The 15,544-nt window shown below is 60.7% G+C and overlaps 1 protein-coding gene across 1 annotated transcript in view; it reads right to left on the bottom strand.

Annotated features, from left to right (window-relative positions):
- Sh3bp2 (SH3 domain binding protein 2) overlaps window positions 1-5,005 on the bottom strand; it is an 18,221-nt gene extending 13,216 nt beyond the window's left edge. The window contains 2 exon segments of the mRNA XM_015481897.2: window positions 4,778-4,809; window positions 4,811-5,005. Of these exon segments, the coding sequence (XP_015337383.1) occupies window positions 4,778-4,809; window positions 4,811-4,909 (131 nt within the window). The 5' untranslated portion in view covers window positions 4,910-5,005.
- Window positions 5,006-15,544: the final 10,539 nt, after the last annotated feature.

The following is a 15,544-nucleotide window of genomic DNA, read 5'->3' as shown; positions in this document are numbered from 1 at the left end:
CGTCACCTTAGGCGGGCCGCCCACTCCCGGCCTCAGTTTCCCCACCTGCGGCACTGCAGTTAGTGGAAGCCAATTATAAGGGTAACCCGGAATCAGAAGCCCCCAAACCTGCAACTCCTAGCCCCCGCCTACGTCTCCATCCCGCCTGGTTCCTTGATGGCAAGCACCTTGGGACAGTGGCCCTACTTCCCCAAAGGCAGTATGTCCCCCAGGGCAGACTTGCTTTGCCAGTGTCTCCCAGGGATCCCCAGGAGTCGGGGGTCTGCTCACTGGCAGCTCCCACTTGCTTATGCCTTGTCATGCGGGTCACCTCTCCCCGAAGAGTTCCTCTGACTGGCCAAAGACTGTGAAGGCCCTCAGTGGCCACTAGGCTGCCTGCCTCCTCCATCTCCTAGCACTTAAAGGCTGCTGCTAGGATGGGCCACCTGTGCAGAATGCAGCACAAGGCCCTACCCTGGCCCTTTGGTGGCTAACAACTTAGGCCCCATTCCCACCCAGCTTTGCATGTTGGGCAGCCCTCACTGGTTCCAAGGCCTCCACCTCAGGCCAGCTCAAAGGTACTCTTCCCAGCACCTTGGAGTTGCAGCTTCCATCCTGGCTCTGGCCACCTCTAAGCCTGTTCCCAGCGCTTTTGCCTTTATCTCTCCTTGAATCCTACAAAACCCTCTAGGCTGCCCATCAGCATCTCCACCGCTCTCGGAAGTCCCCAGCACCTCCTCTTCTCAAGTCTCTCCAGTGCCTACCTTATGTCCTCCAACATGACCCTTCCAGTCGCTTCTCTAAGTCTTGGGCTTCCTTATGCACACCTAGCCATTCCCGATTTGGCCCCTCTGGGCCTTTCTCACAAACTCTCCTCCTGCCCTCTGCCCTGTGTGCACCTGTGCCAGCCAGACACACAGTACCCCTAAACCCACCCACAACCACCTCTAGGCTTGTCCCTGCTGTTGCCACTGCCTGTACTTGCAACTGAACTATCTCAGCCCTCAAGAGGTGGCTCAAAGACCACCAATCCCTCACAGACTCTTCCAAAAAAGAAGAGGGAACTCACGCCCTCTTCGCCCCTTACAAAGACACCACAAGTGAAGACTACAACCAGTCTCTTACAGGCATGAACATAAACATCCCCAACAAAACACTAGCAGACGGAATCCAGGAACATATAGAAAGGATTCGACAACACGGTCAAGTGGGACTTATTCCAGCAATGCAAGGTTGGTTTACTATTCAAATCCAATCAATGTGATACACCACATCGACAAAAAACAGACCCACCTACAGAAAAAACCTTAGACAGAATCCAACAATCCTTCAAAATAAGGACAACACTCAACAAACCAGGGATAGAAGGAAACTTTCTCAACATGATAAAGAGTATCTTTGAAAAGTTCCTGCTCACATCATTTTTAGTGGTGAAAGACTGAACACGCCTCCCCAAGGACAGGAGCAGGGCAAGGATGTCCGTCCTTCCATGTCTGCTCAGTGTCCTGCTGGAGGTCACGGACAAAGTAATCAGGCAATAGAAGAAATATAAAGTATCCAGATTGGAAGAAAGAAGTGAAACCATTCCCAGATGAGATTATTTTATATATACAAAATTTCAAGAATTCCACACACAAAAAAAACATTAGGACAAACAAGTTCAGCAAAGGTAGCAGGATCCCAGTCAACACAGAAGTCCACTGCGTTTCTACATCCATTCCAACAGCGAGCAATCCACAGTGGGGGAAAGACAAGTTAATTCAGGCATCCCCTCTTCCAGGAGGTCTCCTAGGTCCTCTAGAAGGTCCTGTCCCCACCCTGGGGCTAGCCCAGCCTTCCCTCCACCTAATGCTGGCTGTACTAGGTTGTCACAGTCCTCTGTCCTTAGAGCCCAGGCCCAGCAGAGTGGGCACCCAAGGTGCCCCCAAGGAAGGAAGCAGTGTTGGCCCTGGTGGGTGGCTAGAGGGACAGAGGCTGACACAGAGCCCCACCCTGGCATATCACACCAGCCCTGAGCTGAAAGGACATTTGGCAGGTGTGTCAGAGCTACTGTGGGACAGAGCCACCTCCTCCTGGGGCTGGGGGAGGTTGGGGGAGCAGTTGGGCCGGTGATGCCCCCCTTGTCTGAGCTCAGTGGCCAGGAGGGGCAGGCAGGAGAAGGGCTCATCTCCAGCTGGTGCCTTCCCCCTGCAGCAGGATGGAAGCACTCAGGAGGCATTTACTGACCCTGGGAAGAGGGCAGGTCATGCTCCACCTTTACCTCCCCTGGGAATGTCCTGATGCTGACATCATAGTCCCTCTCCAGAGGGGCCCCAACCTGCCCCAGCAGGTAAGCCTGGACAGTACCTGCCCAGGAACCCAGTGCTGGGCCAGGCTGGAAGCAGAAACGGGTAGTGGTGCCCGAGGGTCTGGACAAAGGTGGGCCTCGGTGCCACACAGCTCTCACATTTCCTAGCCTCGCTCATAGACAGTCCTACCTGTGCCTGGGGACACTGAGGGTAGCTGACCTCCAGGCAGTCTCCCTCGTGACCTGAAGGTTAAATGCCACTCACTCACCCAGGGGCTCCCACAGGCCTTCCTGCCGACTTGCTAGGTAGTTTCATCCCTCCTCAGATGCCCACCCGCAGGGATGCCCCTGGGCTGGTGGGAGTACTGGCTGGAGCACCGTGGGTGGGAGTCGCGAGGGAGAGAGCCTGCCTTCAGATCTCTCGGGGTCTCATCCTCCACAGAGCCGCCATCTCCTGCTGTTAAAAAAGGGCATGGGAGGGCGGGGGCTGGGCTCAGGGGTAGAGCACTTGCCTAGCATGTGTGGGGTGCTGGCTTCGAACCTCAGCACCGCTTATAAATAAATAAATAAATAAAATAAAGGCATCCTGTCCATCTACAACTACAAAAATAAATTTAAAAAAAAAAGGGCATGGAAGAGTTCACTCCTCCAAGGCCCAACACCCTAAGGAGGGGCTGAGGACTCTGGAGACAGGTCAGCCTGGAGTAGCTGGAGCTGGTGGCGGCTGCTAGGTTCCTTCTACAAGGTGTGGGATCCTCGCGTGTGCAGGTGTGGAAGTGCTTTGAGCCCGTGTGGCCCTGTGAGGTGCACCTTCCCTCAGTGATACTGGCTCAAGGACCCTGAAGCTGCTGGAGTGGGGACGGGCTGCGCAGGCTGGTGAGACAGCCCCAGCCCGTTCCACCCACGCAGCTCTGCGGCTCCCACCTCTGGGGCCCTGAGCCCCAAGGGTGCATGCTCCTCACCTGCAGGGGCCCACACGCAAGGTGCAGCTCCGCAAGCCCAGTTAATGTCACAGGTGCACTCACAGAAGACATGAGAGTGAGTGGGAGACTACACGCGTGCACACCAGTGTGTGTGCGTGTGACATGTGTGCACATTGTGAGCCTGTGCACGAGAGTGACGTGGCAGCCCTGAGGCACCAGGCTCCTGCAGACATGGCCTGTTGTGGTGAGTGAGCGGCGCCCTGGGTGACCACGGTGTCAGGGACTCACTGCTCACAGAGACTAGGCCGGCCCTGCTGTGAAGCCGCAGAGCGAGGAAGGGCCAGCGTCCCAGCCTGAGGGAGCAGAGACGAGGTCCCCCAGTGCACAGCACACACACACACTCATGCACGCATGTACACACACATCCAGTCCTGTCCACATACTCATGCACATTCACACTCCACATATACACTTTCACACTTACAAACACTAATGCACACTTACACTCACACTCGCACTCATTCACACACTCACACACGTGCTCGCACTCATGTGAGCACCATCCACACAACACACCAGGGGCCAAAAAGACCCTTTATAAGTGGTCCCCAGAGCGCTCGGGCACAGGCCGGAATAACCACTCCAGCCCTGCCCAGCCTGGTGCCAGGTCCCACCTGTGGGTTCAGGAACCTCACAATTCTGTGTGTGACCCACGCATTCTTGCACATTTACTCCCCAAGCACACAGGCTGGGAGAGGCTCAGGACTTGTGCAAGAGCACTGCTCACCCCGCCACTCCAGAGCTTAACCCACAGTCATCCCATGTCACTGATGAAGACACCGAGGGTCCAAGAAGCGGAGCACTTCCCCAGAACACACATGCACTAGTGGCAGAACACCCACGACCCTCCACCCTGCCCGCGTGGCACAGCAGGTGTTGGGGTGATGGCCAGGTAAGCAGAGCTGGTGGGTTCCTCGAGCACAGTCCCCTAGCCACCCTGCCTCTCACCACTTTGTACTCGGCTTTTAGTTTCCTTTCCCCTCCTTCCTCTTCCCAGAATCTTTCTCTGTAAAAGAATCAAAACCAAAATGCTCCTAGAAAGGCCCAGTGACCAGCCATGCCAGAGAGCCCACAGCTGGCCAAGGGGCAAAGAACGGACCCCCTCCCCAGCGGGTCCCTGGAGCCCGAGGTCCCCTGAGCACAGCGTCCCACGCGGGCAGTGGGGACCCACACTGCCCTGCCTGTCCCCCTGCACACGTACCGTGTACACACACACACAGGAACTCACAACTGCGCACACAGGACCCCAACACCAAGGCCGCCAGGCAAGGCTGGAGTGGGAGGGGCGCAGCTCCCGGGGCTGCAGGCTGAGAGGCAGGATGCAGGGCAGGGGCGCTCCAGGTTCCTGCATGGGGTCCCCCTTCTGGCTCCCTCTGGGCCCATCTGGGACCACTCTTCTCAGCGCCTGACCCTTCTCACAGGCCAGCCCTGGGGGGAACTTGGCTCCCATGACCCCGCCCAGCCCTGCGGTTCTGCAGATGCCCTCAGTGCCTTCTCTGGAGCCCCTGGTCCCAGCCACCCGACTGACCTGATGGCACTGACCCAGCACATGGCTCTCCTGCTGCCCGGTAACCTGCTGGAGGTTGGTGTCCTGGGGCCCAGGGAAGCCATGCAGCTCAGGGGCTGTGGGGAGAGGCCGCACCCTGCATCTCCCAGGCATGTGAGGCCGAGGCCCCTGGCTGCCCAGCTTGTTGTGCCACAGCTCAGCTCTGCGCCTCTGAGACCTGTAGCTGGTAGGGCTTCCTCCTGGTCTGGGACTTCCTGTTGCTGGTTCCCTGGGCTGCCCCAAGGAACAAGCACTTCCTGCCTTCCACCAGCAAGGCCCTGAAAGCTGCAGCCTACCAGTGCTGTTCTGTCTGGGGGGTCTAGTCCCCACTCACCATCCTCCTGTTCCCCACTGTGGTCAGAGGCACAGCTATCTGGGCTCCAGGGCAGCTGTGCCCTGGGAGGAAACTTCATGCTGTCCCTCCCTCCCCAGGTCACCTCTGCACACTTAGCTTCATGCCAGCAAACCACACAGCCCCTCACAGCCCAGGGTACTGGCCCCATACAATGACAGTGCTGATACCCCACGCCCCTCCCCGGCCCACACGGTGCCCACTCCTGTCCTCTGAAGCCTAAAGGACTGCGCCTCTTGCACCAGGGTCCTGAAGGTTTCAAGGTGGCTCCCTCTGTGTGTTCTGACACCAAGGGACGGAGAGACCAGGGTGGGTCTGTGTCTCTCAGTCTCTCTGCCTTCAGAGCCTCCAGCTCTGCTAATCACCCAGCTTGAGAGAAAGGCCTCGGTGACAAAGCACACCCTGCCATGGGCCCCTGCCTAGGCCCACTCAGAACTCAGCCCCCCCACCCCCAGCTGTTTGGCTTCCGTCAAGCCCAGCCTTCTTCCTGCCTCGGCCCCTGCTGGGCAGCCCAAACGGGGTTCCAACTCAAGCCACAGGTTGCCCAGTCCCTGCCCCTCTCCACCAAGCTCCGGTCACAGATAGGACAGGACTCTTAGGAGGAGGCAGCTGAGAAAAGACGTCCTGGGGCCGAGGGCCACGCTCATGGCAGGATTTGAGGGTGACAGAAGCCACAGACCACAGGGCCTTTGGGAGCTGAGGGTCTTGTTCTTGCCTCCCGGGGTCCTAGGGCATAATCCCACAACAACTCCACCTGCCACCACCCCCATGACTGGCTGTAGGACACATGGCTGTCCCACAGGTTTGGGCATCGGGTACCCAGAAAGGGAAGCTTGGAAGCAGAAGGAGGCAGCTTCTGTCCCCCAGGCTATGTCCACCAGCCAGGCTGCCAAGGCCCCACGTGGCCAAGACCACCTGCTGTCTCCTGGAGGGCGGAAGCTTGAATCTGATGCCCAGGGCCTCCTTAGGGGGCACAGTGCTTCAGGCTTCTCCAGCCTGTGCCAGCTTTCATGCCCTGGGTGGCCAAGGGCAGCCTACACCTTTAGAGAAAGTTGGGCATGACAGATAGACAGATGGCAGGGGCTGGGCACAGGAGGGTCAGCAGGGAGGACCCCTTCCCAAGTACTTCCCTCTGCAAAAGGGTGGAGTTAGAATGGCAAGTAAGGGGCGCCTGGGCCACACAACAGTCAGGACCAGCCACGGAGGCAGTTCCCAGGAGAGGGGGCACCAAGGAGTGTGCCCCCTGGCAGAGCTGGGAGAAGCTCACAGGCCAGGAGGCAAGGAGGCTGGGGAGGCCGCGTGACGATCTGGGATGAGAGCCCCCAGGAGATGAGCCAGGAGCCAGCCAGCCCTCTCCAGGATGTGCCACTCTCCAGATCACAGAAGGATGAACAAGGCCTGTGCAGAGGCAGGAGCCAGACCCCCTCTCCCCGGGCCTCACTTTATAAACACCAGGAGGTGGAAGTGAGCAGAGGCCCACCCCCACCCGACCCCCTCAGGCCCCCACCCTGGGTGCAGCACTGTGAGGCTGGGGCCACAGCCAGGAGGAGAGAATCAGGCTGCATGAGGGACCCCCATGCAGGGCAGGCCCATGTTGGACCCCCTCCCCAAGTCCTTCCTTCCAGAGGGAGGCTGGGTGAGGAGTCCCAGGCTGCTATGTGGCCTCTGCAAGCCCCTTGGCTGTGGGCCTCAGTTTCTCCAAGAGCCCTCCCATCTCCTCCCAAGGCAGAATTCATTTAATCCCTGCAGCAAACAATAATGTCATTCCCACTCTTGAAGCCAGAGGACATTCAGAACCCAGATGGTGACTCCGTGACCTTCGCCCTGGGCTGGGGACCACGGAGATGACCCACACCGGCAGAGACGTGTGTGGCTGGGTGGCAAGGACTGGGGCCACCTGAGTGAAGCAGCTGAGTGCCACACTCCATCCTCCCACCCTTGGCTGATGTCCCAAGCTGCCAGGCTCAGAGACCGCCCCCTGCCCCCGGGCACAGCACACTTACCAGGTAGTAGGAGCTGACAGCGGGGCAGGGCAGAGGCTCAGAGTCGGCCTGCAAAAGAAGAGGGCACGCTCACGCTGGGCTCTGAGGACCTCCGCCTGCCGGGAGTGAGGCCGACACCCAGTGCGGTGGTGTCTGCCGCAGGCACAGCCCGCCCTGCCCTGGCACCTCACGCCTCACAGCCCCGTCTCATCTCAGCACCCACAGCCCGAGGCTGGCCCTGTCGCCGTCTGCACTCAGCCGCGGAGGACACTGAGGCTCAGAGAGGAAGGCGCTTGCTTGGCCCCCAGTCAGGGACCCGTGTCAAGGAACTGGGACCCACTTCCTGGCACCCGGGGCCCCTGCCAGCCTGGTACCTGCTGGCTGCCTACAGATGTGAGCATGCCAAAGGGCCTTCCAGGCACAGGAAGGGTGGGAGACCCCCCTGGGGAAAGTCAACCCCTTCCAGAGGGCCTGGGCCCACCCTGGGCCACCAGCGCCCAGGCTCTTGCTGGCCAGCCCCCTCCTGTCTCTAGCCTCACTCTGCCTGCTGCCCAGTGAGGCAAGACCCACCACCCTGGAAACTCAGTCCCGGAAAGAGGGAGGGAGTGGCCCAGAGGGCAGGGCCTGCTCAGGTTCTGGTGGCACCTGGACTGAATGGTGGCCCCACTGCAGATACGTCCACCTTCTGACCCCATGGCCTTCAGATGTAGTGAAGTGAGGTGTCACTCTGCCTGAGCCAGATGGGCCCTAAATCCAATGACAACCATCCTAGCACATGAGCGGTGAGGACGGCATGTGATCATGGGGAAGAGGCCTCAGTGATGTGGCTGGGAGCCCAGGAGCCACAAAAGGCCAGCCTCTCCCAGCAACTGGGCAGACAGGGACGGTCCTCCCCGGAGCCTTGGGAGGCAGCGTGGCCTGCCTCTGGCTCCAGAAATGAGAGAAGTACATCTGTGTTGCTCCCGCCCTGGGGGTCGGCCCTTCGCGGCGTCCCAGAGCGGATCCACAGAGGCCTCTCCGAGTCCCTTCCCAGCATGCTCAGCAGCATCTCTCGCATCTGACCACACCTCCTGGCCTGCCGTCAGGGAGAGGCTCTGTGAAGCTGCGTCCAGCTGGACCGGGCACCCTTGAGCTGGTCTCCCTGATGTCCAGCCGCCTGCCTCCCACAGCTCTGATCCTGGTCACCAGCCCAGCAGGCCACACTCGGCCCACCCTCAGCAGGCGTGCCCGCCCCTCGCTGGCCTCCCTCCCCGGCCCAGCCAGGCTGCTTCCCCGGCCCTGCTGTCGGGGTGAGGCCCCTCACCTGTCCCACGCCCCTGGCGGGCTTCACTCAGGGCCACACTGCCCCTTCCCAGCACCTACAGTCTCCACCCAGAAACTGAAAGCCCTTGTCCTTTCTGGTGGAACCATCTAGAACCTCACCCCTGCTCTGGAATCTCACATCAATGGCACCGTGCTGCCACCAGTGTCACCGTATGGTGTCCATCCTTACTCATGGGCCTGGGTCCACCCAATCCCTAGAGCCCAAGAGGTGGGTGGATGAACAGATGAAAGACAGGCTCGGTCCAGGGTGAGGCCACACCTCTGCTCTGCTGTGACAGCATCCCCGGAGCTCAGAACGTGCGGGGCGGACCTGTGGTGGGACTTTCGACAAGAGTCTTTCAAGGGACTGGTGTCTGGTGAGGCTGCAGCTCGCGCCCTGCCCTGCCTCAGGACCTCTGCTGGGTGAGACAAGCCACCAGATGGCACTGGTCGGTGTGCCAGGCTGCTCACTGAACAGTGGAGAGGTGCCAGTACCTAGGAGTCGTCTGGTCTCCCCAAAGACAGTGTGCTTGGGATCCAGATGCCCCAGGGAATCCCAGGGCCACCCACCGTGGAGGACATGCCACTCCCTCCCCGTCCAAGGGGTCAGGGAACTGAGGGAAGTACAGGAAGAGGGCCTCTGGGGGGCAGAGCCCAAGCAGGGGACATGGCTGGATCTTCTATGGTGGGACACTCTGTCCTCGTCCAGAGGGGACCCACCAGGGCCTTCCTCTGCCAGGCCTGGTGACGGTCCCCAGGGAGCATGCCCTCATTTCCCTGGCTCACTCGGTGCTCAGCTCTGTCCTGCCCGGAGGACTGCGTGGTGGCTGCAGGGAGATGCCAGGCCCAGCTGACGACCGGTGGCAGTGGCCTGAGGGCAAGATGGGGCTGGTTTGGTGGGGCAGCTGCACACCCCAGCTGTTCTCCCACCTCCCACAGCGGCCAGAGGCAGAGTGCAGGATTCACACTCGAGTTCACCACAAACACGGGTGTGTTTCCCTTCAACTGCTTGAGAAAAGCCCCCGAGTGTGGCCGTGGGCCCCCCAGTTCCCACAGAGCAGCCTGCCCCTGGGGCTCACTGCCCGCCACCTGAGCCCCAACCCAGCACAGGACACTCCGTCCTGCTGGCCCACGGCTCCCGCTCCAGAGTGCTGCTCCACCTGCAGGACCTCGGTGGGCAGGACGGCGCTGTGGTCAGAAAGCAGGCGGCACAGGGTGCAGATCCGACTCAGGCCCCTCCTCCCAGACCTGCGGCCCACTCTGGGCCTCAGTTTCCTCATCTGATGAGTGGGGCTGACAGCTCCGGTATGGGCCACCTGGCCGAGTGGTGGGCGGGCTTACTCCAGGGACATCTGACCCCTGGGATTCCACTGGCAACACTGTTACCAAGCCAGTGTGTGGGGGGAGGACCTCAGAGTCCAGCAGTGCTTCCTGTCACACCCTAAGGGCTGGCCCGTGGAGGCGCCGTGAGCCTCATCCCCATGGGTCAGAGCTCCACTCAAACATCCCAGCCTTGGTCCCTTGTCCGCCTCCACCCTCAGAGCCGGCCACTGGGGCACCACCCTCCCGGAGGTCCCTCACCCAGCCCACTGCCCTGTCTGTGGGACCTCCTCCCAGCTCCCGCCACCTCCACGCTCCTCTTCCCACCCTTGGGCTATGTCCCACCCTGGCATCAGTCCTTGGGGACAGGGACCTGTCTTCTGTGCGTCCCCAGAGCCTGCACAGTGCCCCGCGAGACACGCGTACCAGGACTGGCTTGCAGCACAAGCACAGGTCACCTACACTCCAGCATCCAGTGCCTGTGGCGCCCAGTGCACAGGGTCACTTGCTGAACGAAATCAGTCATCCAGCCCAAGTACCCCCACTTCTTCATTCCGGGGAACCTGTCTGCACCCAGGAAGCAGGGCTGGGCCCCGGGTCACCTCTCCAGCCTCAGTGTCTGCGTTGAGAAAGCAAGGGCAGGACGTTCCCTTGCCGGGACCACGCACCCACACCCTCGGCCTGGCCTGGCCTGTTGTCTCCGGGGCTGTGGCTGATGCGAAACCCGCAGGCTCCTTTGTCAGGAGCCCCAGAAGGGGGCAGGGAGCCTCCTCTGAGGGCAGAGAACCCACAGTCCAGCCTGCTCTCCTGCAGAGGGGGCAAGAGCCACCACACCCTCCTGGGACACCTGCTACGACATCAGTCATGCTGGGGACAGACTCTCCACCTGCTGAGGCCAAGGCACAGGGGTCACTTTTTGAGGCAAGGCAGCTGGGCCAAAGCCCCAGGAATACCCCCGGGCCAGGAGGCAGCTTGGCCCTCAGTCGTCAGCTGCCAAGGCAAGCCCTCTGCCCTCCCAGCGGGGACTCTAAGGCTGAGGCAGAGCGGGCAGCCACCCTGGCCACCAGCCAGCATGGCTGGAGCCACCCACCCCCTGGGACTGCACGGCCCACACCATGGCCTGGGCCCTGCCAAGCCTGGCTCTCAGGACCCAGGCCTCGGTTTCCTGAACCATGACATCCAGGGCTGCCAGCCCAGCCCAGCAGGTCCCACACTCCAGTAGAAGGAAGTGCCACGCACACGGGCAGCTCCTGACAGCTGCAGGGCAGGGTTCCACACAGGACCAGGGGGCTTCTCACCGCAGTGTGCAGTGGGCCTGTCTCCCATAAGTGTTTCCCCACACCCACGCTCCCATGACACCAGGACAGAGGCAGGCAGACACCACACCCTGCACCCCAGCATCCAAGCCACTGCCATCCTCCATCGGGGGCTACCAATCTGCTGTGGAAGCAGCCTCTTCTGACTCATAGCCTTGTGACATCCGTTCTGCCAGACACTGACACGTCAGCCAGTGATCTAAAAGTCATCTTCTACATGAACTAGCCAAGCAAGGAGATTACATGGGCAGCGTCTCAAAGGAAGGCTTTTGCAAAGGTCCTGGGGTCAGGGAAAAAGAAGGTGCGTACCTTCAGACATGAGGAAGAGAGGTGGGCACATCAGAACCACTTGTGAAGGCCATGACGTGCCCAGCATGGGCAGATGGGTGCTCCGACTTTCCCTGGCTCAGCTCCTGGGCCCAGGCTCCACGCAGGCCTGGGTTGCATCCCTGCTCTGCGCCCTGTGCTATGCGCTAGACCAGCTCTCCTCACTCCCCAAGTTCTTCCTCACCTCCAATGGGCCCGATGAGGCTCATGGGGATTCTGCCACAGGCAGAGCCAGCATAGTGCAGGGTGCCTGGTGAGGGGAACCCTGCTGAGCCCCAACCCCAGAGCAAGGGACAACAAAGGGGCACACTGCACGCAGAAGCCAAGAAGCTCATGCCCAGTGTGCTGTGGGGAGGGGGCATCGAGGTGCAGCCCACTGTCCTGGCCAGAGCCCACGGCAGAGGTCAGGTCAACCAAAATGGGGGCCCTGCCTGGGCGCCGGCTACCTCTTGGGCTGGGCCCTGCATGAGCCCTCCACACTGTTGCCACCTGGGGGACATCCCAGGGCAGGTGCAGGGCCACCAGCTCCGACCTGGGCCCACCTGCCACCTGCTGGTTGAACACGACACTTCAGTCTCTCCTGTGCCATGGCAGCCTCCTTCTGGCCCACAAAGCCACTTCCACTCCTCAGAGCTGCGCCCGCAGTATTTCACCAGATGAGCTCATGGACCAGGGCCCACGTCACCAGACGTTACCCCCAATCTCAGCTCCTCCTGGCACCACTATGTCCCCAGGTCCTTTGCTTGCCCAGGAATCCCACTCAGTACCCTATCTGTCCAGAGGGTGTTCCGGCCCACTGCCAGCAGGCCCGCCAAGGCTGAGTCAGCAGAGTAGGGCCCTTCCCTGCGCTCGCCCGCTGGCGGGTAGGTGTCTTCTGTCGGGACGCCTGGCTTTTCCCCTCTTTCACTGACACCAGTATCTCAAAACTGTTTCCAGGGTGTTCTGTCCATGTTGACGTGTCGGCCAGTTGGCACTGGGTTTACTGCATTCCAGCTTCTCTGTCTTTTGTTATATCTGTTCCTTAGTCTTATAATGTGGCCCAGGCTGGCCTTGAACTCCTGGACTTAAAGGACCCTCCTGCCTCAGGTCCCGGAGCAGCTGAGACCGCAGGTGCACACCTCGGGGGCTCTTGGGAGCCTCGATTTCTGTGCTAGGCTGCATCTTACACCCTCACTTCTGGGTCATCTAAGACCCCTGGAGGGGGCTCAGAAGCCAGGCCAGCCCCTCCACGGGAGCTGCAGTGGAAAGGAGCCAGGGAAGCAGGCTGGGCCACCCTCAGGCCTGGGGCACTGGCTGGACAGAGGAGCTAGGAGCTGGGAGGAGCACAGGAAGAGGTGCCGAGAGGCCCAAAGCAGGAGCAGCAGGCCAGACCCCAGGTTGGGGAACTGAGAGAAGCCTGTTCCTCCTGGGCCTGGGAACCCCAGAGCCTCCCGGGCCTGGTCAGTGGACGCGATGACTCATGGCCACTGGCTCCTGCCCTCACCCTTCAGCATGGGCCCACAGGGGCCAGGCCCACCCAGCCATTCCCAGGCACCCTCACACTGCTCCATTGTTCAGAGGTGCCCTGAGGACAAGGGCTGGCGGCGGCCCAGGCGGGCAGGAGAGGAGCCCAGCCCCCAGTCTCCTCCAGTGCAGTCTGGCCCAGTCCTGGGACAGGAGGGCATGGGTCTCCTCCTCCACCAGCTCCAGCCAGCCCCCTGCCCTGTCCACCTTCCCAGGCCAGGCCCCTGTGCCCGGCCCTCCTGCTCTGAGTGCCCACCTAGACACAGCACCAGGGGCTCTCACAGCAGCTGGGCCTGTCCTCAGGGCTCAAGGTCCTTGCCTGGTGCTCTGCCACACTGGACATTTCCCTGACCTCCTTGTGCTGTCCAAACCCACAAACTCCTGCCTGTTTTTCTGTCCCCAGCTCAGGTCACCCCAAGACTCCTTGATGCCCGTGGTCAGGCCAGGTGACGATGCCCCAACACAGTTTCTGGGCATTCCCAGAGCCTGTTCCCTGGAGAAGGTTCTCCAGGCCTGGTCCTTCGTCAGAGATGCAGATGTGTCCAATCGGGGTCCCTGACCACAGCAGGGTCATAAGACCCTGCAAACCTGGGCTCTCTCATCTATCTGCCCATCCATGCTGTACCCCCCCTACCCAACATGGGAGCCTCAGAAGGCATCACTGGATTCCCCAGGTGCAGGGCCTGGCTGACCAGGTCATCTGCCCAGTGGGACCATTTGATGTTCAACAAAGTACTGGTTCCCCAAGGCCCAAGGGCTCCAGGTCAACAGTGGAGCCTAAGGTGTGGGGTGTGGCCCCCTCCTCCCCAGGGAGACAGCCAGGGGCCAGGCCACCATCAGTCAGAAAACCAGCCAACTGAACTTGGGTGGTGGGGGTGGCTGGCCTGGGGACAGTCAGAACCTCCAGGGCCCAAGGTCCCTCCAGTCTCAGCAGAGTCAGCCTCCTCGTCCCATCCCCAGGGACCCCTCTTTGAGGTCCCTAATCCCATCCTGGCCCTCTGAACTTCCTACACCTCACACCCACAGGCCTCCAGAGGCCCCTCACTGCCCAAGCCCCTCTGGGTCTCCTTGGGCCACCTGGGCCACTCACTGCAGGGCCAAGGTCTCTAAACCCCAGGGGAGCTTTGAGAACAACCAGCCCTGCTGGGATCTCCCTGCCTTTGGCCCACCCGCCAGCTTCTCTCCCTTCTCCCCGACTCGGCCTGGGCCCTCCTCCTGCTCCCCAGGGCCCCACTCAGAGCGCCACAGGGCACCACCTTGGGTACTGCCTCTGAGGAGGCTGGCACAGGCCCTGGAGTGGGTCTCGTCCTACTTCTCAGGACCGCAGCCCTGGAGCAGCTGGCCCGGAGGGCCCGGAGGGCAGGAACCCTGGCCTAGGGGCCCTGCCCAAGGGGAAGTTCCTTTCACAACCCTCTTCCCCAGCAACTTCCTGCCCTTGGAGTGGGTATGTCCAACACTGGCCAGAGCACTTTGTCCTCTTGGTCACATCCTTGAGAAAATGGGAAGACGGATCTTAGATAGTCCCTTCTCCAAGTGGCAAACCTTCAAAGCCAGGCCTGAATCGCGGTGTGCTCAGAGGTGGGCTCTGTCCCTCCCCAACTTTATATCAAGTAAAACTGGGGCCACAGGGGGTGCAGCCAGGCCAGGGCCCCTCCTCCTCTTGGAAGCCACCTCCTCAGGCCGGCCCCACCCCACCTCCTAGGTGGTCTTCTGGGGTCTGGAATGGAAAGAGCTCAGTTGGAGAGGACCCCTAGGAAGATCTGTCCAGAGATTCTGCCCCTATAGCCTCACCTTGGAACAGCTCCCCCACGTGTCAAGGAGCTGTCCTTGGGGGTCCTAATCCTGGAGGCGGCCAGGCACAAAGTGCTGGGTAAGGTATCCCCAGAGCCATCCCTACTGGGTGGCGTTGGATAGACAAGGAGTAGGATAGGGAGGAATTCATGGAGGAGAGTGACCACTGGGCCCAGGGGTGCAACCTGAAGCTGGGTAGGTGAAGATGACCGGTGGCAGGGACTCCAGCAGCAGGCTGAGGCCCCAAGTGCCCATCAGCTCCAGTGGGCAGGGAGGTCTCATGGCCTAGTGCCAACTCTGGAGGCTCTGAGGCCTGCTCTGTGCACAGCTGCCAGTGGTCACTATCATGTGTCCAACCCCCGGCAACTGAGTGGGCAACCCCACCCCTGGAAACCCCATGAGCCGCACTTCTGTCCCTGTCCAGCCCAGATACTACAAAGGGTGCCTGCATCCCATCACAGTCACCTCTGTGCTCCTGGAGGTTTTACACAGCAGAAGGTGATGGCAGAGGAAGCCACTTCCTGACCTGTGCAGAGGGGATTCCATCCTTTGCCCTGCTTGGTCAAACCCACCCAACTAACTGGCACATAATCCCAACTACTTGGAAGGCTGAGGCAGCAGGGTCCCAAGTTCAAGGCAACTTAATGAGACTCTGTTTCAAAATAAAAAATAGTAAGGGTTAGGGGTGTAGCTCAGGGGTAGAGCCCCTGGGTTCAATTCTCAGTACTGCAAAAATCAAACACCCAGCTGACTGCTGCTCTGCCTGCCAGTGCCAGTCTCTACGCACACGACCTGCCTAGCCACAGGAGGACCAAGAGGGACAGTGCTAGCCGCTGGCTCCTCCTCCTCCAGAAGG

The sequence above is a fragment of the Marmota marmota genome, unplaced genomic scaffold (genome assembly GCF_001458135.2).
Source record: "Marmota marmota marmota unplaced genomic scaffold, marMar, whole genome shotgun sequence".
Classification (NCBI taxonomy): Eukaryota; Metazoa; Chordata; class Mammalia; order Rodentia; family Sciuridae; genus Marmota; species Marmota marmota.
This window is presented reverse-complemented; position numbering and strand designations above follow the sequence as displayed.